The sequence below is a fragment of the Apium graveolens genome, chromosome 6 (genome assembly GCF_009905375.1).
Source record: "Apium graveolens cultivar Ventura chromosome 6, ASM990537v1, whole genome shotgun sequence".
NCBI lineage: Eukaryota > Viridiplantae > Streptophyta > Magnoliopsida > Apiales > Apiaceae > Apium > Apium graveolens.
The window spans coordinates 25,572,728-25,598,711 of NC_133652.1; the positions used below are offsets into that span (position 1 = coordinate 25,572,728).

Below are 25,984 nucleotides of genomic sequence, written 5' to 3' on the forward strand. Positions count from 1 at the left end.
CACCGCTTAACCACATAATCTCATCACATAACACATACTTTACTTTCTTAATTACGACACAAAATTCTCGGTCGTTACAATCTACCCTCCTTAAAAGGATTCTGTCCCCAGAATCTAATCTAAGCAAATAGATGGGGATACTTTTCTTTCATTTCACTTTCTAATTCCCAAGTCGATTCCTCGACTAGTGGATTTCTCCACAACACTCTAACTAGAGGTACAACTTTATTTCTAAGCGTCCTTTCTTTTTTATCCAAAATTCGCACTGGTTGTTCCACATAGGACAAACCTGGTTGGATTTCTACTGGTTCCAACTCGATCACATGGATCGCGTCGGCATTATACTTTTTCAGGAGAGATACATGAAATACATTGTGCAGATATTGCATTTGCGGCGGCAGCGCCAATTCATACGCCATTTTCCCAACTTGTCGCAATACTTCAAATGGTCCAATGTACCTTGGACTTAGCTTTCCTTTCTTTCCAAATCGAGTTAAACCTTTCCAAGGAGATATCTTCAACAAGACCTTGTCTCCAGTTTCGAATTGCACATCTTTTCGCTCTTGATTCGCGTACTTTGCCTGTAGGTCTTGAGCTGCAATTAATCTCTTTCGTATCATTTCAACTTTTTCCTTCGTTTGCTGCACTAGCTCGGGGCCAATTAACTTGCGCTCACCAACTTCGTCCCAATAAGTAGGGGGTCTACACTTTCTTCCATACAACGCTTCATAAGGCGGCATGCCAATACTTGCGTGATAACTGTTATTGTAGGAAAACTCAACTAAGGGCAAATGATCGTCCCAATTTCCTTTGGAATCTATTGCGCAGGTTCACAACATATCCTCAATTGTCTGAATTGTCCTTTCACTTTGTCCGTCTATCTGCGGATGATATGTTGTACTCATTTTCAATTTCGTTCCCAAATGATCATGGAATTGTCGCCAAAATCTCGAGTTAAACCTCGAATCTCTATCAGACACGATAGATACAGGAACTCCATGACGCATCACGATTTCATCCAGATATAATTTGACTAGCTTCTCTAATGAAAACCTTTCGTTTATCGGCAAGAAATGCGCTGACTTTGTCAACCGATCAATTACCACCCAAATCGCATCATGATTAGACTTGGTTTTAGGTAATCCTACCACGAAATCCATCGCGATATGTTCCCATTTTTATTCAGGTATGTCCAGTGGCTGAAGCAATCCACTTGGCCTTTGATGTTTCGCTTTAACTCTTTGGCACGTGTAACATTTGCTTATCCATTTCGCAATTTCCTTTTTCATGTTTGGCCACCAAAAATTTTCTTTCAAATCCTGGTACATCTTCGTACTTCCAGGGTGAATTGAAAATCTCGAGTTATGCGCTTCTTGCAAAATCTCGTGCTTTAGCTCCACAACATCAGGTATCCAAATACGTGAGTTAACACGGTATATCCCTTTTCCATCCTTTTGAGCTTTAATTTCTTCTCCCGTCAACTTATTCTTTTCGCGATTCATCATTTGCTCTTGACAACATCTAATCTTTTCCAAAATTTTAGGTTGAAACCGTATTGCATAAATGGCTTCACCTCCACATTCTGGAGTCTGCACCACTATTTCCATCTTTTCAAAGTCCTTGATTAATTCTTCTGATGACGTTAACATATTCAACTTTTCCTTTCGACTTAAAGCATCAGCTACCACATTTGCCTTTCCAGGATGATAGTTTATCGCACAATCATAATCTTTGATCAATTCCAACCACCTTCTTTGTCGCATATTTAGTTCTTTCTGAGTAAAGATATACTTTAGGCTCTTATGGTCCGTATAAATCTCGCACTTTTCCCCGTACAAATAATGCCTCCAAATCTTAAGGGCAAATACAATTGCTGCCAATTCCAAATCGTGCGTTGGATACTTTTGCTCATGCGGCTTGAGTTGCCTTGACACGTATGCTATTACCTTCCCGTGTTGCATTAACACGTATCCAAGTCTTTTATAGGAAGCATCACTGAATATCACAAATTCACCTTTATCATCTAGTAATACCAATACAGGGGCGGTTACCAACCTCTTCTTTAACTCTTGAAAACTTTCCTCGCACTTTTCTGTCCAAACGAACTTCTCATTCTTTCTCGTCAATTTTGTCAATGGAACGGCAATCTTTGAGAAATTTTGCACAAATCTTCTATAGTATCCGGCTAATCCCAGAAAACTTCTGACTTCCGTCGGAGTCTTGGGTCTTTCCCAATTCATTACAGCTTCTATCTTGGCTGGATCCACTTTAATTCCTTCTTTATTAACTATATGACCAAGAAATTGCACTTCCTTTAGCCAAAATTCACACTTTGAAAACTTTGCATACAACTTCTCTTTTCGCAGAATTTCCAAGGAAATCCTCAAATGCTCCTTATGATCTTCCTCCGTCTTGGAATAAATAAGTATATCGTCAATAAACACAATCACGAACTTGTCCAAATACTGCTTGAACACTCTGTTCATAAGATCCATAAATGCAGCTGGCGCATTCGTCAAGCCAAATGCCATCACCAAAAACTCATAATGTCCGTATCTTGTTCGGAACGCTGTCTTGGGTATATCTTCCGCTTTGATCTTTAGTTGATGATACCCAGATCTTAAATTAATCTTTGAAAAGCACGAAGCTCCTTTTAATTGGTCAAACAAATCATCGATCCGTGGTAGAGGGTACTTATTCTTGATTGTCAACTTATTCAGTTCACGGTAATCGATACATAATCGCATACTTCCATCCTTCTTCTTTACAAATAACACCGGTGCGCCCCACGGGGATACACTCGGTCGGATTACTCCTTTGTCCAACAACTCTTGCAACTGAGCTGCCAATTCCTTCATTTCAACCGGCGCCATGCGATAGGGAGCTTTTGACACTGGTTCCGTACCAGGAGCCAATTCAATCGTAAACTCGATCTCTCTGTCTGGAGGTAGTTCAGGAAATTCATCAGGAAACACGTCCGGAAATTCTCTTACTACCGGAATATCGTCGATCCTTACAGATTCTTTCTCCACGTCCACGACATGAGCCAAATAAACCTCGCATCCTTGACGTATCAATCTTCTCGCCTCAATAACCGTTAGAAATTTCTTCTCTTGTCTCTTTCCTTTAAATATCACTTCCTCGCCATCCTTGGTTTTTAACTTCACTTTCTTACTTTTACACTCTATTTGCGCCTCATGATTTGACAACCAATCCATTCCTAGTATAACCTCAAATTCTCCTAACTTAAAAGGAATTAAGTCAGCAGAAAAGTGCCGATCTTCTATAGACACATCACAATCGGGACAAATCTTATTAACAACAACTTTCTCTTGATTTGCTACCTCTATAATCAACTTAGGCTCTAGAGGGTACGCAACACAATTTAACTTATCAAGAATGCTTTCAGAAATAAAAGATCTGGTTGCTCCAGAATCCATCAAAACTTTTACTTCTACTGAGTTTATAACAAGCATACCTGCTACCACGTCCACATCTTGCACCGTATCTTTCATTGTCATGTTAAAGGTCCTAGCTCTGGGTTGAGCTGATGGGGCGGGGAGAGACGGCAGTCCAGCAATTCTGAGAACATTAGCCTTCTGCACAGGCTCCTTGCAATTTCTAGCCATATGGCCTACCTTGCCACACTTGAAACAAGCCAAATCAGGCTTCCTTATTTCATTTGAACATTCCGAAGAATAATGCCCCTTCTGGTTGCACTTAAAACATGTTATATCCAACTTATTACACCTCCCCGGGTGTCTCTTTCCACAGTTCCTGCATTCTTGCATCTGGGGTCTGCTTTCCTTTCCCGGTTGTCCAGCTTTCTGGAAACGGTTCTTCTCAGCTCCATTCCCGGGTCTAAACTTCTGAAACTTTTTGTTCTGACCTCCACCATTCTTTCCAAACTTTCCTCTGAACTTTGAACTTCCTTGCTCTTGCTCAGAGCTTTCAAACTTCCTTTTTCTTCCTTCATTTTCTCTTCGAGCAGCTTCCCGCTCACCTTCTACTATCATTGCCTTCTGAACCAAAGCAGCATAGTTCTTGATCTCCAACATCGCTATTTGACTCCTAATCCACGGCTTAAGTCCCTGCTGGAACCTCTTAGCCTTCTTTGTTTCAGTATTCACGTACCCTGGCACGAACCTTGCCAACTCTGAAAACTTCACCTCATATTCTGCTACCGACATTTCCTCCTGTCTAAGATCCAAAAATTTCATCTCCAACTGATCTTGCATATAACTTGGCAAATATTTTTCCAGAAACATCTCAGTGAACTTCTCCCAAGATAAGTCTTTGCCTTCCAACAACGCCTTAGAAGACTTCCACCAGAAACTTGCTTCATCCCTCAAATAATAACTTGTGTACTGAGCTTTCTTATCGTCCTTAACTTCGGCTAGCTCAAAGGCTTTTTCCATCTCTCTCAACCACGAATGTGCTTTAATCGGATCTGGCAAACCTAAGAACTCTGGAGGATGAACAGATTGAAAGTGCTTAAAATTTCCGACTTTTGGGGCCACAGGTTGTTGCAAAAGCTGATCAAGTCTGCTCATCAAAGTGGTTTCTGGGTTTATTTCTGGGTCTTGGGTGGGAATTTCTTCTTCTTGGTGATCTGGTGAGTTGGCCATTTCTTACAAACCTGATTGAGCAATTATGTAGCAATACGATAGCATGGCATATATATAACAACAATTTTTATGAAATCTCTTTTGTGGGTTTAAGTTTTACCCAATTTGCACATGCAATCCTATTACTACATAATTCTCATATCAGTGTTATTTTATCATGGCAAGGAATAGGGTTTTACGATCTTTAGACATGGTTGTATGAAAATATAGCTGTATTTAAAACATGGCATTGAGAACAGTTTATAAGATAAACAAGGTGCACAAAGGAAAGCAAGATAATGGATTTATTTAAATCAAGGGTTACATAGGAAATATTCTGGATTTTAAGGTTCTGAAACAAGGTACAATAAATAGCAGGGTTAAACAGAGGAAAAACTGGAAAACATCCCCCTATCTACCCCTAACTTCCAACTACTACTACTACTACACTGATCTGAAATACAACAAGATAAATGAAAAAGGGATCCCGGCATCTGACCAAGTATCCCAAAGCCTACCGGCGCTGAAAACAACAACAACAATCTACGGGCTCAACCAACAGTCCTGTCTAATCATCTAGGATCTCTCTCAACACAACCAACATCCAGCGAATGATCTTATACAGCCTCCGGGCCTCAGCATCAGCATCACTAGTGGATGGTCCCTCATCCAATCTCCTCCTGGCAACCTGCTCCACCATCTTCACTCGAACTTGCCACTCATCATCCATAACAGAAGCACTCTGCCTAGACTCTCTGGCTAGTCTATCCACCAAAGCTCCTAACTCAGGAATGCGGGAGTACACAAAGTCTCGGTCCTGGGCTATTTTGCCACCAATACTGACAGGAACAGTCTTAGGCATCTCCGACTCTGGCTCAGGGGCAGGGGTCTCTGAATCAGGCCTCAAGGGGGAAATCTGCATAGGGATCTCACTACTCTCAAAAGGGTCCTCCTCTGGGTCTGAACTAACATATACAGGCTCCTCTGGAGAGGGTGGAATAGGGTCCACAGGGGTACCAGTCAAGTTAATCTCTGAGTCTGAATCACTACCACTACTAGGATCCTGAGAGAAAATATAAAACAGCAACCAAGAAACAATGTTAGGGTCAAATAAAGCTTCCAGCTAACTCACACCCTAACTCTAGTTTCTGCTTTACCAATCAAACACTTTCCTTAGACTATAGCTAACTCAACTCTACATGAGTCGAACTCTCTCGCGATATAGATATATTCCCAAAATACCCCTTTTTAAAACCTAACTTGTCTCAGGGACTAGATCCTGTAGCTCTGATACCAACTTGTGACGCCCTCAATCTCGGGGTTAGGAAATGAGGACTCACACACCTCTATTCTAATAATTAATTATGCATAAACCCTGATTAACTACTAACAGGATCAGCAGGATAAAGTATGAGACAAGATTACAACTACCAATCACAGAATATAACTTACAAACCCAAAATATTATTAAATAATCCATATCGGTTCCGGCTGGAAACCGACAGATAAACCATTGTATCTTTATACACCTCTTTCTAGGCGCGAGCTCACTCATAACCTGCACTACCTGCTCTGGCAACTGGAAGCCCTCAACACGATAGGGACCACCAGGTACGCTCTTACGAGCAGTGCGCCTAAGCCTGGCCATCTTCTTGCTTAACTGCCATGGTTAGATTAAGACAAAACAAATGAGTAGAAAACTCAGCCAGTAACTATATAGCAGTTCCACAATATCAAATCTCAATATACTTTGAACAAACTAGGGCATTCTACTTTAGTTAACCTAGGTGGCAGATTTTCATATATTTATTTTTGTTTTCTTTGAGATAAGGAAAGGGTATCCGAAGAATAGTTGGGCTTTCAAGAAACAAGGCTCGAAACAGAACAAAAGCCGATATTCTTCACAATTCATTATAGGATCAAAATAGATCTTTCGATAGAGGAAAGCAACCGTATTTCAAGATATAGAATCATTCGTATGATCAACAATTTCAGGAATCAGGGTTCTGAGCTTTAAGCTCCACAATAATATAATCAACTCTTTTCAAAACAGTATAAACCATTTTCATTTCCAAAAATCAATTTACTGAATAAAAGTTTTCAGTTCCCTTTTTAAATAATCATTTAGAACCCTTGATTGGATCACTTATCTTTCCATTTCATTATATACGGGTGATCAGCCCGTATCGACCTCCATTCCGGTCTTTAAGGTACCATTCGGCATAATTTCAGCCTTAAATTGGACTAGTCCCACTAGCCTCTTACCATGACTGGACTAGTCCCACTAGCCTCTTACGTCTCAATCCAATCCATCAGGAATTCATTTGGAAAACCTTGAGTTGGAAAATAATAGGTTTTCTAAAATTCATTTTATCATTACCAAGCCTCTGAAATCATTCAGACTCTTTCAAGTCAAAACTCATTCTTAATTCAGATTTTAAAGAAACAAAGTTCAGGGAGTGAATCAAAGATACGCAAGGAACAATTCTCAAGAATTCTGTATCAAGGATAATAAGGTACTAAATTTGAAGGATCAGTAATAACTTAGGGATCATTAGGGCGATCAAGAGAAACAGGGTATCATTAACAGAGTTATCCAAGATAATTAAAGGTTCAATATGATTCATGGCATTATAGGAAACTGGAACAGAAAGGCAGATTATCAAAGGGTGAAATTAATAGGATTATCAATAACAGGTTATCAAGAACAAGGGTACTTCAAATCAATATCAGGGTTTCATAAAGCAAAGGTTTTATACTTTGACAGTTCAATACTCTACATAGTATGAACAACATTTCCTTTATAATCATTTACACAAGTAATCAGAGTTACTTGCCTGAAATTGCTTTCCTGAGGGTTGAACTACTGCAACCTAGTATACTTTTCCCTTTCCTAGCCCGAATGCCCTCACGCTCCGAATCTACAATAAAAACCAAAAATCTTAATTAGATTCCCAACTCTCGTTCCCGGAACGATCTCTCTATACGATAACTCGATTATATCTTTGACTCGAACTATACGAGTATAGCTTATACAAATAAGCACACAGCACATAGCACATAGCACAATCCTTTCTCGTAGTTTTTATATCCTTATATTCCTAGCAATCAAAGCGTACTCGCTTGACCTAGGCTATTTCTCAAATCACACTAACACGACTCTTTTACGAGTACTAGACCCATTTACAACCAAACATTTATGTGCATACTATCACTTATATTAATCGACTTAATTCCCTTTTCTTTTATTCCTTAATTCGAACCAAAACAACAATCCAATCAAGCAAAATCAAAGATTTTCACATATAACACTCAATCATTCTTTCAATTACCAAAATCAAGTTTTGACCTTTATTTCTTATGGCCTATTCGGCCTTAACACTTATCACAATCAAGAATAAAAAAAAAATAGATTTTGACATGCAAGGTTATATACCACATTTCTTTCTTGTTTTAATCCCCTATTAAATCATTCCATTCATTAAGTCACCAAACCATGCACTACTTAGTGATTTCAACTTAATCAATCCATCAAATCAACATGCATACACTTAATCACCAAGTTATCCCCTTTTTATCTTGTTTTCATTCGGCAAGAACATAATTTTCAACTCAAAGACTAATTACTAGCATGCACTCATTGATCTCCTTTAAAACTATCATGCAATTGCTTTTAAATCATATAAACTTAGTGTTTACCAAGATTATCTCACCAAATTCAATTTCCTTTCTTATTAACTCAAAAATTCGAACCTAAACTTAGCATGCAACAATAATTCATTCCTTATTAATCTAATCACCATCCATCATTACTTTAATCAAGTCTACTCACAACAAACCACTTTAAAGATTCAACCCATTCGGGTTTATCAAGAAAACACACATACAAAGATCAATATTGACATGCAAGTCCTATATCACATTTTCAACTTGTTTTAAGCCTTAACTTAGTCATTTAACTCATTTTCATCAAGATTTCCGAAGCACAAAGCCAAACATCACCTAATGACTCGACTTTAATCAAATTATTCGATCAACATGCATGCATTCACTTAATCACAAATCAATCTCTTCTAAACCCTTTTTCTATTCGGCAAAAATTCAAAATTCACAATCCAAGAACCAAACAAGGACATGCACACTAACTCCTCTTTTAAATCAACATGCAACTCTATTTCCTACTAATTAAGCTTAGTTCATACCAAGATCAAGTCACAAAATTCAATTTCCCTTTTTATTAGCATAAAGCCGAAGCAAAAACTCACATGCAAATCATCAATTTTGATTTTCTAAGCAACAATCACATGCACACATTCATTTTAAAATCAAGGAAATCATTTTACCAATCACATACTCAATTTTCAACAAAAGAAACAAAACCCTTTTTCAAGCTTTCAAGAAACCATAACATGCAACATTAAAATCCAACAATCACATCATGGAAAACCCACCGGCTCTCCTTTGGATCATGGCCGGTGGTGGTCGAACTTGAGAGAGTCCATGACGGATCTCTTCTCGAGTTTATGACCTCCAAAACCTCTTAAAATCACTCTTATAGTTATGCTTCAAGAAATTGTTTTTCTTAACAACAACCATAGTGATCACTTCAACAAAACCTTTATAATCACTTACATGCAAGTAGGAATTGAAGTATATACCAAGAATAATAACTAATGGAAGCAATATCTCGGTGTTTGAGTATGTTTTAATGGTTGCATGCGAGTGAGAGAGGTGAGAGATGAGAGAGTCGAGAGGGAGTGAGAGAGAGAGGGAGTGTGTGTTCGGGAGAAAGAAAGCAAAAGAGAGAAGAGAGAATGAGTGCTCGGGAAAGAAAGAAGAAAATGGGGAGGAAGGGGTTGATTTATACTCCACCAAAGTAAGGGCAAGATGGTAATTTAATAATTCCTTTTTGACTCACACATACTTTCTCTTTTTACTTAAATGCAACAAAATTCAAATATAAAATATATCTCTCTCGGGAAGTCGAGAATTATTGAAAATGACAATTTTAACACGTAGGTCTCGAAATTAGCTTTTTATCCATTACTCATAATAAGAATTTGAGCGAACAGTTGAATTTATATGAATTTCGCAAACTTGCTTTAATAAATACATTTTCCACATAAAATCAATTTAAAAATGCAAAGATCAACAATCAAATTCACTTATCATTTTTATAAAGTCTCTAAGGTCTTTACAAGGATAATAGAACAAATCCCATATTTTTATCTTACTCGGATGATTTTATAAAAATGCACGAAGGTTAAATAAACCCTTATTTAAATCAAATAATTATTTTAAATCCATAAAAATCTCACAGAGCACACAGTCATGCACACAGGCTAGCAATCACACATATATGATCATATAACGACTCAGGTCTGATCACAAATTTATTCCTCTTTATATCTGTATTCCCTTTTTATTCTTTATCATCTTTTACGCGTACCGGGTCACGTTCAGCCTGACGGCCCGACGCTCAGCGTTTCGATTACGCTTCTCATTATATTTGCCAATCAACACGTCTCTTAAGATGAAATACTTTATTCATTCACTTCACATATAATTCATATTTTATATTATTTAATTCCATATTAGGACGGGTTCCGTTCTACCTGACGGCCCGACACCACAGCTCGACTTCTAAGCTGACTCTTTAAATTGGAACGTTTTTATTCACGCTCCTTAACTCTAGTATACAGATAAGACAAATAATCACCGCTTAATCACATAATCTCATCACATAACACATACTTTACTTTCTTAATTATGACGCAAAATTCTCGGTCGTTACAATGTCGGCTTCCATCAATGCCTACTGCTAAGTAATTTACTGCCAATGGCTCCTCCAAGTCTGTTATTTCAGATATGGCTTGACGAAAGTGACTAAAATAGCTTCTCAGTGATTCGCTAGGTCGTTGTCGCATTGCAATCAAAGATGCTATGATTTTGCCTCCTTTGTTGTGCCCTGCAAGCATGTGGAGAAAAATTGGCAACGGGCAACTTCTGAATGTCCAAAAAACGTCATCTGACCATCAAAAGTGTTGAGAAACCCTGACGGGTCCGAAGATCCATCAAATTAATTGAGAGTCGGAGTTTTTAACGTCCTGTCTATTTTTGCTTTCTCGATGCTTCGAGACAAGGGGCTCTCTATCGGGGCTTCGAACCTCGATTGAGTACGAACTAGATCTCGCAACTGTTCCATATCCTCCTGCATTTTTAAAAATTCCTCTTGTGAGATCGTGTCTGTCGACACCGATCTTTGCGAAGTACCCCCTGATGACGTTGTCTTAGGACGTCGAGGTTTTCAATATATAGATTCCATAGAAACCTCATCCTCATCGTAATAGTAATCATCATTTTCCGAAAGCTCTACATTATCGAGCTCCTTGTCACCACCTTCCTTGATCGACGCTTGCTTCAACTCCTGCTGCAAATATTGAATTTCTCTTATTTTCTCCAGCTTCGCCTCCAATCGTTGAGTTTCAGCTTCCAGCATCTTGAGCTCTTCATCTGAGCCTTCAACACCTTCTACCTCCTGTTCTCGTAAGAGTTTCTTCTGTTGCAACTTTTGCAAATGCAATCTAGCATCACTTGAAAGCACTTGATTCCCCTTTTCTGTGAGGATACGAGTGCGAGTATCCCTAAGTACTCTCCTTTTTACGCTCAACTGGCTGTTTCTGCGCCTTAGATCCTTCAAGTGGAGGGTTTTCCTCCACCGAAAACAACCGTCTTGGCTTGAGGGTCGATGGTACCTTATCATTCTCTGTTGGAGCAATATGCTCTGATCTTTGAACAATTTCGATCTCTGTCGTATTCCCACATTTCTCTTGATCTGTTTCTTCAATAATCATGTTGGAGTATCAAATTCAAGAGCTCCTTTTAACGCCAAATGATGACTCTATTTATGAGCCATATATTTTGGAGAAGCTTCTCTTTATTGATACTTTAATTTTCCAAACTTTTACAAGTGAGGCAATAGCTTTCTATTTAACGGGCTTCCTTAACGGGCTTCCTTTACAAGATGGGCCTACATTCTATCTCTTTGGGCCTTATTACACATTATATAACTTATTTCCTATTTCTTATTCTTCTTGGCCCAACAGTGTCTATTAGGGATTTTTGGGGTTCAAAACAGGTGTTTTGTTTTTGATACTTAATCGATATATTTTTTTGTCTCAAATTGTACTATCTTACATGTTTATTTTATTTCCTATTAAGTAATTAAGATTAAATGAATAAATTCACTAATTTCCATCTAACCTGTATTATTTTAGATAAAATATTTAAGAAAATCAATAAAATTTGTTTATCCAATTCTCAATTTCAATTTTTTTATATATATTTAGGGGTTCCGAGAAAAAATTCTTAGTAAATTTTAATATTTTATATTAAAATTTTGGGGTTATTCCGGAGTTGGCGGAACCAGAGCTCTCTTTGGTCCTATAATTCCTCCGGTGAGTAACTCCCTATATATACAAGTACTACAAATATATACAAATACTACAAATAATTCATGTGTTATTTTTTAACAAATGACCTTTTCTTCACAATTTTTTTTTAAATTTTAAAATTATTCATGCAAAAATTTTAACCATTCAAAAAATAAGGCTCAGTTTTCAGCCCTCATAATTATTAATTACAGCAAGTAGAAAATGAGTTGATGGAGAAGGATCACAGAAAAAAATATAACAGGAATACGAATATTTAAAGAGGTGATTTGCTACGAACGTGTCTACATAATTTTTTTTCAGGCAAGTTGATAAAAAAAACTCGAGGAAAAGTCATATTGTAACTAACTAAAAATGAATTATTTTATTGAAATTGCCATATAGCATAAACTAGAAAATAACAGTTTTCAAACAAAGGTATTTTTGAAAAATATCAAATATATATTCAAACAAAAATAGAAAAATAATGTTATTTAATGATCATTATACCGCTCGAACTATCCATTTGAGATCAATAAAAAATTGAGAATTAATCGGAATAAAAATCAGATTTACTATAAAATTAAATTATATTTAATATATTAGTATGAGTATATTAGTTATTTATTAATAAATATATATTTTTTATATCATAATTTTTATAATTATTTATGTTTAAATGAATATAAAATTTTAATTTAAATAAATAATTATATATATTTCAATAAAAATTCATAAAAATTACCGCGGCTGCAACTAATTAATCGGAATTAATCGGAAGATGGGATTTTGAGAACACACAGGTAAGCAACAATTAGGTAAAGACGGGCCTAGAAACAAGTTGTTATAAAATTCAAAGGAAATAATCCTTTCCCGGAAGCTTCCAGACAAGAATTAGCTGTTTGGCATTCTTTTATAATTTTAAAGTTTGATTTCCCCTAAATTGACTTGAGTCTTTCTATTACCCAAATTCATTTCCTCTACCCTCAGGCGACTGCTTCTTCTCATCGCAAAATTGTGCAACCATGACGTCTCAGGCTAGCTATGAAAAAATGCAGCTCCGTCAAAATTACCGCAATCTCTGGCACTCCGATCTCATCTCCACTATGAAAGTCGACACTCCTTGTACTGTCCTCTCTCTCTCTCTCTCTCTCTCTCTCTCTCTCTCTCTCCCTCCCTCTCTCTCTCTCTCTCCCTCCCTCCCTCTCTCTCTCTCTCTCTCTCTCTCCCTCTCCCTCTCCCTCTCCCTCTCTCCCTCCCCCTCCCTCCCTCTATATCTCTTCTATTTATGGGTATGATCTGTATTTTATATTACTAATTGGATGCTTATTTGTGTGTTATTAAATTTTTGCAGATTGCTGTCTTGCTTTGTGGTGGTAAGTCTTGTCTTACTTTCAAGTATTTTTACGCGGATCTATTATTTTTTTTAAAAGTTCGATTATGTTTGATTTAATCATGACTAGTTAAATACACATATATTTGCGTTTTGTAGATGTTGAGCAATGTCATGATGATTTAGGGTTGACTTTTAATTGCCTCTTACATTAGATTGGTATCTTCTGATTATGTAATTTTGTTGTGGTTATAGATTGATGAACTGCAGCTCGTAGGTTTCATTTTCTTTTGTTTGCTTTGGTATAAATTGTGTAGTTGATATGTTAAATGTGTTATGGCCTTGAATGAAGATTTTCATTAGTGTTTTCCTGGCTTCTAATTACTCGGTTTGACAGTTTCAGAAATGCAATCTAAAAAGTTAATCAGATTACTAAATGAAAGTTTGTGAACCTGCTCGTGCTGTATGTTTATTTGATATTAGACTTGAGTTTGTGCTTGTATCAGTTTTTTGATTACTGGTTATAGTATTTCATAAATGGTACAGCAACATTGTCTGGAAACTTGCTGTAATAAGGCTTTGTTGGCATACAATACCGTGTTTTGGATAAGTACTTTGACTAATTTTCTTAGGCTGTTAGGCAAATAAACACTGTAAAATTAAGTATAAATTTTCGGGTAAAATTACCCAAACAAATAGAGCCAATATGGTTTGCTTGGATCATAGATTATAAAAAACTTAAATATATGCAGCGAGAGCTGTACATATGCATTTTAAAGGTGTAGACAGGGATGCAAATTGTAAATTTGCTGTAGGACAGAGATTATTAATTTAATGGTTTAGAATAAAACTATAACCTTTAAGTTAGGATGTATATCATCAGCAGAAGAGAAAGTTTGAATGGAATAACTGAGAACTGAATTATCCAATGTGCTCCGGAAATAATTAAAGATATCATAGAACCTAAAAATAACTCTAATAATAAGAAACTAGTTACCACTGTGATCAAGATGTACTTCTTGATAGTATTAACTAACATAATTAAATAGAAGTAACTCATTATATTATTCTACTACAGTAAAATAGAATGTTTTTAGTAATCTATTATCTTCTAATAGAAATTGCTTGTAAGTTACAAGCAATGTTTGTGAAAGATGATGTGTTCCAATTTAACGTTTTGTTTCATTGATGTGCCAGTGGACCATGTGTATCGTACTTGCTTCGTAAGCGCGCACTTTACAATGACATGTCAAGGTAATTCGATGACTCTATATTCTTTTAAAGCTAAGTTTTTGGACCGCCTTTACGGTAAATAAGGTGCTTCCTATTCGCCATAGGTACGTGTGCTGTGCTGGTTATATGCCTTGCAGTGGTCGGTGTGGTGAAAGCAAATGCCCTGAGTTTTGCCTTTGCACCGAGGTATGTGACCCAAATTAAGAGCAATTTACCTTCTATCTTCCCAATTTTACATTACCTGTATATATCTAAAGCACACTCCAAGTTGGTGATCGAACCACTTTCATTTACAAGTTGTCGTGGCTAAAGGAGAATTAGAGGGGGGGGGGGAGGGGAGAGGACATCTGGATGATTAACACTATTAGGTAGTCTAGATGCTTAAAACCATAACTCCCCTCATAGTTGCTTCTTATTTTGATTGTGGAGTCTTCACAAGGCTAACAATTATAAAACCTAAAAATGTTAAAGAAGAATTATAATAATGCTTCATTTACATCTTTTTTATGTTAAAATTAAGTAAAACTGCTCCAGTGTCTACCAAAATCTAATGAATTTTTTTATGTGTTGGAAGGCACACTTCTTTGTGAATTTCCAAAAAGAGACCTTATTGAGTGTTTCAAGTGTCCTTCTCAGCTTTAATACCAGTAGAAGTTGGGACTGTCAAACGTAGGTGGGCATATTCGCGGTTTTAAGAACTGATAATTTCAAATTATTATGTGGATCCAGTTTATGCCCAGTTGACTGATTGCATTAGGAATTTTGATAGAAAGATCTATAGTATATCTGTTTCCTGAATCTATTTCCATCTTAAACTTATGTTCAGATGGTGGAGTACTTGGTTATTTGTCTTTATAATCTTGGTGGCTGGCCTAAACCCTATTCTGTTTAACTTGCGGGACTCTCTTTCTGTTATTATATCTATATGTCCTATACTCCTATCACTTTGACTAATTGAGCACCAATTTATAATTTTTGAAGGACATAATATTTATCCGTCGTTATTATTGTTCTGTTCACAAATTTGCAGGTAGTGTGTTGCTTTGGAAATTCAGTAGCTTCAACTCGCTTTCTTCTGCAAGATGAGTTCAACATACAGACAACAAAGTGTGATAATTGTATCATTGTAATTTTTCTGTCCCTCTCGATATCTCATGCACAAACGTGCATGCTAGTCACTCCCACACAAGCACTACAGTTTTGTATGTGGTTAATATGCTTCTAATTGATGTGCAGGGTTTTATGTTCTGCCTTCAACAAGTTGCATGCATATTTTCCATTGTTGCAATGATAGTTGGAAGTGATGAACTTTCTGAGGCCTCCCAGATACTGAACTGTGCAGCGGATCTGGTCTACTGCACGTAGGTTATTCTTTCCTCACCCCGCATGGATTTTAAAAACAATTGTACTATAAGTCTATAATGTACTAACTCTTTTTATTTTACGTTTCTCTTTTTTTTTCTCTAGGGTGTGCGCTTGTATGCAGGTATGAAAATATCCTCTTAACTCTTCCAAATATGTACATATAGTTCTCTTTAATATTTTACAAGCTCTGCTTGAAAGAATGTTACCTGATATCGGCTGCCAGTACTGAACTTACTGTACACGTTTAAAGTGTTAAAACCAGTGATATTTTAAAATTCGTTCATGTTTCTTGTCCTACATAAAAAAATCCACCAAGTATTGAATGTTCAAAGTGTATACTTGGGGATAGTAAAGATTCCGGGTATTGTAGGCTTGATAGACCTTAAATAAAACAAGATGCTTGTTTCACCCTTGGAAACAACCGTAATAATGAATTTGATAGATGAAGGGACTTTTAAGTGACATTGTCGCTGCTATGCATTTATTCATTTTTGCTAAACTACATTCTTTTGGATTTTTGCAGACACAACACAAGATTGAAATGGATAAGCGAGATGGTATGTTTGGTGGACAGCCAATGGGAGTTCCCCCAGCACAGCAGATGTCTCGCCTTGATCAGCCATATCCACCTGCAGCTGGATATCCTCCTCCACAGCCCTATGGGCAACAACCCTATGGCTATCCACCCCCTCAAGCTCAGGGTTATCCTCCAGCAGGTTATCCACCTCCTCAAGCTCAGCCTTACCCTCCTGCAGGTTATCCTCCACAGGGATATCCTAAGTGATCACTTCAAGTTCCTAATACATGTAAATTTGGCATTACATTTGCATCTAGATTCCATTCTCATTCTCTTAGATATTTTTCAAACTGGCATTGCTCTGAACAAGGAGAGATAACAAAGGTTGCTTGTGTGCTGAAGATTTAATGTGTATACTAAGTTGAATTCTGCATGTTTACAATTCAAACCTCTCAGTTTCCCCATCTATTTATATTTTAACATCATCTTGTCCTGAAATGCTTAGGTAAGTCTTTTTCATCCATTTGTTCCGACTTTGCGTGTTTATGATATTATAGCTACAATATAATCCTTGGTGGAAATGGGCATATCAGTAAGATGGTATTAGAAGGTGTATGACAAAATTTTGTCTGATACTTTTGCAAGTGCCATTCAATGAATATCATGGATAGCTAATAAACTTATTAAAATTGAATAGCTACTACAGATTTGATTACTAAATTGAGTTGCATTAATTAGGTCCTGCCATGTACTCCGCCATCACAAGACCTACTGTCAAGTCTTAAATCAAAAACTGAAAAGGGGAGGAGATGAGGGAAACTGTGAAGCAAAGTAAATTGCCACTTTACAAGAACCTCTCGTGGATATGTCTGTTTTCCCATAGAATTGGATGCTAAAAAGTGAGCTTTATTCAAGCTCAACTATCCTGGTGTACATTTTAGAAGCACGCTTCTTTCTAAGAACAATTAGTAGCCTTGTTGAACATTAGTATATTATGAAGTTAAGGTACACAGGTGACGATGAAACTCAAAAGCCACCTCCTCGACCGCAGTAAAGTACTTAAAGTCTTAAAAGAAGGCAAAAGTAGTCCAGAACTAAATTTGAAATAGATATTTTCTAAAGAGTGCGGGTCGGCTGTTACGCCTGCAATTTGAGCAACACACCCAATTTCAAACTTGGAAATACCTAATTTTCTTATCCTAACTGGCCCTTTGTAAATGGAAACTCCAGTTCACATGACATTTCTTCCCCTCTCTCTGGGGATTTCTATTAGAAGCTATTGTATTTGTTTTGCCAGGTAAGTAGGGTAGATAAATGGTATCAGGTTGGTTATAAACAACCTTATAATGGTAACATTACGGAAGTTTTTATTATACCAACATTAAGCTGGAAGTAGCCTAGTATGCTGGACCTGGTGGTGTTTATGATTGACACTGCACATGCATGTTAAGTAGGTCTCGAAGCATCCATCAAACATCTGTTTCAGGAGCCGGGATGGTAGATTGTTGATAACATCAACTCTCGATTTCTCATGAAAAGTGAAGAGTTATTTGCCAAAATGGTTGAAGAATATAGGGTCCATGTCAATGACTATACTTGTTGGCCAGCCATGAAGATTACAAACATTAATCATGTAGCATTGAGCTACTTGCACCCAGAAAAGGGGGTGAGATAGAGACTTGATATTAGCATATTGCTCAGTGTATACACCACTACCAAGATAACAACATCCTTTCTTGCTCACCTAAAGTAACCAGTAACAATATCCCCACACATTGATTAAGAGAGTTGCACACATCTATATATAGTGTGAGTTTAGATCAAATAATATTAAACATACTCTAATTAGAACCAATAAAAAAATCCTTTGAATTTGAGGAATTTTTACATTACTGGGCAGCATAGTTACAGAAATCAGTCAATTTTTTAAAAATTGCAGATAATTCGCTGAAAAATAGGTCAAAAATATTTGACAGATTCATTAAATTTCCTGTAAAATAATGATAAATCATCTGATTTTAAAAAAATTCTGATAAATTATAAATCGATAACTTAACTTATTATTTTTGATTTTCGAAATTTATAATGGAACAGACCTATCATTTTTATGAAAAAAACAATTTATTTTGTTACAGAGGCAAACAAGGTAGGCCTACTGCCTAGTAGTCATTTGATTGGGTAATTAAGTGTGGGCTAATTATGTCTTTAACTTTACCCAGTGGTGAGTGGGAAGTAGCAAAAAGAATGAGGTAAAATCAAAGGCAACGGTGAGGAGTAAAATTGATGTATAAGGAAACAAACAAAGAAGGTACTACTGTCTAATCATTTAATTTATCGACAAGATCCATTTAACCCGGATACTTGCACCCACAACCCAACGAAACCAGTAGGACACTTGTAACTGTTTACTGCTACTCCCACCTATGGCCCCTCCCCATTTCCCTATACTACACCACCCCCACCACATTATTAACTCCTTAATATCTTCTCTAAAGTCTAATCTAATCACCATCTCACAATACTAATTTCTCTTTTCTTTCTAGATTTAAACACTCACATCTAATTATTTTTCATTCCACTTAACTAATTCCTTTCTATTTTATCTTTTCCTTCTTAAAAGTTAAGTTACATTTGATTTGATAGTCAAACTTTCCACATTAATAACACAAATAACTAAGAAAAAATTCCTTCCATCCTTTCTTATCCTTACCTTCAATTACCCTACAAATTTATCACAATATATCATCTCTTCAATAATCACTTGAATTTTAAGGTTTTTAGGTTAAAAAAAATTGACACAATTGCAAAAATCAAAACTAAATAGTTTATAATAATGTTATTCAATTGATTTTCGCTCATGTCAAGATTTATTATAATACATACACAAACAGTTAAGCCTAATTGTTAACAAAAAAAACTAAACAACCTTGGTAAACCAAAATTAGTAGCATAAAATCGCTTAAAAAAGTCGATACCAATTTCATTAAAATTTACATTTGATTTGATAGTTAAACTTTCCAAATTTGTAACAGAAAAGTACTATAAATATTTTTACAAAATTTATCACAACCAATTTTGTGTCCATTAATCATACGAATTATAAGAATTTTTAGGGCATAGAAAGAACGGCACAATTGCAAGAACCAAAAATAAACAACTGTAATTAACTAAAATTAGTAGCAAAAAGTCAGTTAAAAAGCAAAGTCGATACCAATTTCATTAACAAAAAAGCATATCAACTCTCTTGTATATACACTTTTTTTCACCCCACTAAACTTTCCATTACATATACACATCTGTATCTATATATCTGAAATCTCCCAAAAAAAAAACACTACAAATTGGAACTAATCGTGGAATACTCTTCGTAATAATCCGAGATTCCCGAAGCAGCCCAAAGCCTCTCATTAAACTCATCTTGTAAATCGCCCGATATAAACGGCGTTCTACAAAGCGGACACGTCTTCTGATCATGATCCATCCAACGGTCCACACAGTTCCTGTGAAACACGTGTCGGCAGTTTGTCAGCCGTCGGATCTCATCACTTGCATCAAACTCGTACAAACAGACAGCGCAACTGTCAGGTGGATCAATTATGTCGGAGAATTTTACTACTGGTAAGAACTCACGCATTAAGGCTGCGGAGACGCAGGAGTACTCGTCGACGGTGGAGGTGTCGGGTCGGGTCGACCAGGAGACTTCGGGTTCGAGAAAGTCGGAGAGGCCGAGAGTTCGGAGGAGAATGGAAATGAATTTACGGAGCAGGCCGAGGAGTGTTAGAGTGTGGATTAGGAGCTTCGGGAAAAATAGGTCTGTGTAGCCTAGTGGAAAGCCCATAGCTATATATAGAATTTTGTTAGTTTGTAAGTTATGTTGGAGAGAGAGAGAGAGAGAGGGAGAGGGAGAGAGAGAGAGAACGGTGAACGGGGAAAGAAGTGAGGAGAGAATATATAGGGAGAGAGATGAGGGAGAGGAAAGAGAGAGGAGGGAGAAGGGAGAGAGTGCCGTGTAGTTTATAAAATAAATGGATAGGTAGATAGATATGTGTTTGATTGTGTTGTGTACACATTTACTTACTGTCCTTAATGTACCGTGTTATTGAATTTCGACGCCAAAGCTATCTTTTTTAAATATTGGAGAGGTTGACATCATTATTAAAAAAAATAAATTAAGCAAGGTAACAGTTAATATTTTTTAAGAAATACGTGAATGTTGGAAAAACTTGTTTTTACTAGATTCTTTTTATATTTAGATTTGTAAACCTTCAATAACCTTATATAAAGAGTAGTAGCGAACCTTAATTTGATTATTGAATTTTATCAAATTCGTTATTAATGTAAAATAATAATATATTTAATGTTAATAAAATATTTATTAATTAAAATTTGAAAAAAAATTGATTTTACCTTTGATTTTATTGTAGAATAATTTTTGATAAATGTGATTTTACTACAGAGCAACTTTAAAACTATTTCATCAAATTTTAATAAATTTTTGAATAAAAAATTGTGTAATTTCATTTGTAATTTGATAATTAAAATTTATAATTATATATGATGAAAATAAAATAAATTATTTATTTATATTTTTTAAATAATAGTGCTTTATGGATCTTTATCTAAGGTATGGGTGCATATGAGGTGCTCAAATCGATTAGACCGACCCAAACCGATCATATTTTAGGCCGATTAACCAGAATCATTGTAACCTGATATTTTATTGTGTCAGAAAAATATCAACACGACTTTAATGAGTCGGATACGGATTTTTTTAACTGACCCAATTAACCTGATTTTTGAATACGTCACTACAGATATAACATACCTAGTATAAATTAAATTCAATTTTTGGTCAATAAAATACTTCTACAAAGGGCGTGTTTGGCAATCTGATAAGTCAGCTTAATGACTTATAAGTCCGCAACAACATATCGACGAGTGTTTGTCGACTCAATTTATAAGCTGAATTTACTATTTATAAGATGATAAGTTGAATGTGAGTAACGACCTACTTTTTGTCAACTTATTTTTTATTTTTTGATTTTTTATTAATTTTAGTTTTAAAAAATATTTTTTAAATGTTAATCTAACTTAAAATATAAGAATCAAGATAATTATATTTAAAAATTATTTATTTTAGTCTATATATGTACAAAGAATTCTGAATTATAAGTAAAATTATCAAAATACTTTTGATCTTATAAATATTAATTAACTTATCACTTATAAGTCACTTAATAATTTTTAATTATAAGTTATTTATTTTAAAATTTCTCAAACGGGTATTTTGTCATATTTTAGAAGGATGATTATAAAGTATGAAAAGTCATTTGTTCCATTTTAATTTCAAAGGTTCATATGCTACCCCCATTTCAATTTTGAGTTTCGACTTTTGACTAATTACCTCCGCAAGGCTTGTGTACTTCTACTTAGAGCGGACAATTTGGTACACGACACGAAAAATGTGGATATGCGTTTTAATTTTTGGTACACGAAACACGAATGTACACGAACACGAAATTACACGATAGATTTAGTGTCGGGTATGGGTTTCAATTTAGGTACACGAAAGTACACGAAATTACACGAGATAAATATATTTATAAATTAATATATATATATAACACGTACATATATTTATGTAGATAATATAAATATAATTTAATTTTTTACAAGTTTTTATAGAATATTATGTAAATATATATATTTATATATACACTCTCCATATTTCATTAAATTATACATTAAAATAGATTTTTTATATATTATATATATATATAAAAACTTATCACCCAAAACTAAATGCTTATCACCCAAAACTTATCATACTCTTACACATATCCTTATCAATTATACATAATAATCACAAATAATATAATCGAAAGAATAATGATAAAATAAAATCATACCCTTACACATATTCTCACACTTACAAAATAATACACAAAATAGCTTACATACGAACATGGGAGATAATCTTACATTTACAGGATGTCCTACAATTCCGGTAATCCAGAAATATGCAGTAATCAAAACTTAGAGGGGCTTGCACAGCACAAAGCAAATGCTACCCAATATCTTACAGGGGCTTGCACGGCAATAAGCACGTGCTACCCAAAAGGCCAAATCATACACATACTAATCATGGTTATACGTGTCCCACAACTTCGGCCACACACCCATACAATTTAAGTACACCGCATAGGAGGTGCCAAGCACGAAATTATCCGCTCGCGACGGATGTCTTACAAATTCCCAAGTCATACAAATAACATAAATAACTCAAAATAAATACTCAAATATCACACATTCAAATATCTTACATTTCCAAAATCATATATAAATTTATCAAATAACCTCAAAACACTATGACCCAATATCACGAAACAAAATAACATAACAAATCACTAATTATTGATAAGTTCAAATCTGATCAGTTTCAAAAAATATCTAATTACTGCATAAAGATGAAGTCAACTGAAAAAGTACGAAACACGAAAGTCGTAGGAAATTCTGAGACCTTTCCAGAATGGTAAGGCTCGTAAAAAATGAACAAGTAACGAATTCAGAAAACAAATAAATGCGGACTGCAGAACATAATCAGCCCCTGATTACAATTGTATTTTGATGTTAAAGACATCAAAATCACATAATTTAGCAGCAGAATGTAAACGCAAATTGCAGATATCAAAAAGAGCTTTCCAGAATGGTATTGCTCATAATATTTGAACAAATATTCAATTTAATATGATTTTTCAAAGGTTGAATATTCAAATCCCGAAGTCAAACAGGCAGGTCATACAAATTGCAGAAAAACTCATATCTAGAGACCGTATTTCACAAACGGCAACGAACGAAAGTTGTAGATAATTAAAAGACCTTTCCGAAATGACCGAAATCAACAAATTCTAACAGATAACGAATCAGATATGAATTTAACAAGAAATCAGATCGTATACAATGAAGAATACGGAAACGAAAAACAAGAGAACAAAGAAGATATCCGTACCTCGAGATCTTAGTAATCGAGAATGCTAATAATGATTTGAGAAACACAAATCACAAGAACCCTATTCCACAAACGCCAAATTCATAACCCCCAAAAAGTTCTTGATATTCATCTCAATCTCCATATATTTTCTCTTTCTCTCTCCCTCTCTCCTCTCTTCTCCGATCAAATTAACGCAAACCCTTATTTTTTTAGCAAATCCTAACTCTCCCTTCTTTTTCCCTTTTTTTTATTAAAATCCTCACTCTTTTTTAATAAAAGCCTTACTATTTTTTTAAAACCAATACTCTTAAAACAATATTCTGATTATAAATATAAAAATAAACTTACACAAACTAATTTAATTACAACACATTGACATAAATAATTAATTAAATCAAATAATATAACTAAAAATAATTATAAAATATCGGGTTGTTACATGTGCCAATTGTTCGGAAAAGCTGCTTACCATGATTAAATTTGGAAGGAATTTATAAAAGAATTGCGGTATCAAGTCATATCAATTTACAGTTGAAAAACAAATTTACTTTGACAAATGTACTAAACATGCATCTAAACTATCAAATATATCAATATGCATGTACGTTTAGAAGTATGATTAATTTAGCTTTTAGTTGTAATTAAAATACGAAGAATATTGCATAAGATCTAGCTTCGAACATGCAAGTGTTGAGCAAATTATTAAATTGAAGTGTTCAATAATCGAACACCAGCTAATTAATTATCTATAGTACTACAAAACCACATTTGGTAGATCAAGTAATCCAAATTCCAGCAACCTAAGACCATATCAATATTTGTTGACCAGAACTAATTTAGTTTAATCAGTATAGTTGACTAGTTTTTAACCATAGATACAGTGTGTTTGTATATTTGTTACAGAGCTCTACCTACCGCAGCATTAGCATCTGTCCGTCCGAGAAATGTTCCTACAACATACGTAATTGATTTTTTCCCAGTCTCTCCTCGATTACGTATATACATGTTTGTGTTCCTGTTTTTCGGAAAAAATGAATGTTAATAATATTTTTAAACTTATTTCTGAATAATTTTTACGAAAGATATAAAAAGAAAGCGAAGATTTGAAAAAAATATTTTTTTTAATTTTGTAACTAAAATCTTTTTCTCATTTTGAAAGAATTAGAACCAAAAGGAAAATAAAGAATATTCTATTATTTATTTTGTATCCTAGATTGGGGAATATAGCGTAAAGTATGAAAAATGAACTTAATACTAAAAACAAACTAAAATGAATAAATAAAAAGAGTGTCGGACATAAAAATTGTGATAAAGGTAATTGCATGGGCAGTGGCAATGTAAAGCTAAAATTGGATTCATTATTAATGTAGTTTTATCCCCTTTAAAAGCCCCCCACAAAACAGGTGAAAAGAGAGACCCTACACTAATGGAGGATTACAAATGAGAAAAGAAATCAATCATCTCATTTCTTTTGGACATTTCCAATCATTATCATGGAGCTGCAACAAAGTAGTTGCAGCTGATGAGACGACATACGTATGTAGCGAAATTAAAAGAAAACAAAAGAATGTAAAAAAAAAACACTGATAACAGGATAGGCATATGTTGATGATGATGAAATTTTTGGGGTGCCCTAGCTAGGCTTCACCCATCTTGGTTCTATCACATTTATATTATTATTATTATTATTATTATTATTATTATTATTATTATTATATTATTATTATTATTATTATTTTGTTCTTGTATGAATTTAGTTATGATCCAACACAACTAATCAAAGATATGACAGTAGAGTATGATTAATTTGGCATGTGTGTGTTTGTGTGTTGAGGTGAGATCCGGTGAATATGTACACCCCATTTTTATTTAGTGCGACAGGTTCGGGTGTAAATGCATGAACTTAATTAGGTGACAACCTATTTTCCTATATATCTCCCAGTTTCTTTTATGCCATAACTTTTGTTATTGTGAAATAAAGCTCAAACTCCAATTTGTTTATCATGATTTTATAACTAACTTTGGACTCTCCAATTTATTTTGTTTAGTTATCATTGGTGACCGAGAGAGTCGAACGTGAATTTTATGTCAAAACTCTAATATGATGTTAAATGCATTTAAAATTTAAGTGGACGCAAGAGAGGATAGATTCAACTGGATCTATATTAATATTTTTAACACGGAATCCCAAGTTGTTATATGTAAAAACGGAATACACAAAAAAATGTAATGTAGGTGGTTTGGGAGGTTGAGGAGGACGGGGGGAGCATGGATAGATGGTGGGAGGGATCCGGAATAAAATGTATGTGGTAGAAAAGTAGAAATGGTGGGAGGGTGGTAGGGGCGGTGATGGTGGTGGTGAGCCAATCTCCAAATTCAAATTGTGTCGCCAAACTCACTGACATTTCATCCCCCCACTTTCACTATTCCTCACGCTACACCCCCTATTGTTTTTCTTTTTATTATTCCTCCTTCCCTCTACCGCGATTTTGGGCCGACCTCCTTTTT

General features: G+C 35.1%; 2 protein-coding genes across 2 annotated transcripts; one reads left to right on the forward strand and one right to left on the reverse strand.

The window, feature by feature from the left end:
- Positions 1–12,916: 12,916 nt before the first annotated feature.
- Positions 12,917–16,970, forward strand: LOC141666539 (uncharacterized). Its single transcript, XM_074472596.1, has 8 exons — positions 12,917–13,162; positions 13,392–13,413; positions 14,568–14,624; positions 14,708–14,789; positions 15,634–15,729; positions 15,840–15,964; positions 16,071–16,089; positions 16,492–16,970. The coding sequence occupies exons 1-8, from the start codon at positions 13,063–13,065 to the stop codon at positions 16,750–16,752; spliced, it is 762 nt and encodes a 253-aa protein (XP_074328697.1). The 5' UTR covers positions 12,917–13,062; the 3' UTR covers positions 16,753–16,970.
- A 2,706-nt stretch (positions 16,971–19,676) lies between these two features.
- On the reverse strand, positions 19,677–20,474 carry LOC141668770 (brassinosteroid-responsive RING protein 1-like). The gene has a single exon (XM_074475778.1). It carries the CDS (start codon positions 20,321–20,323, stop codon positions 19,820–19,822), a length of 504 nt encoding a protein of 167 aa, XP_074331879.1. The 5' UTR covers positions 20,324–20,474; the 3' UTR covers positions 19,677–19,819.
- Between the last annotated feature and the right edge of the window lie 5,510 nt (positions 20,475–25,984).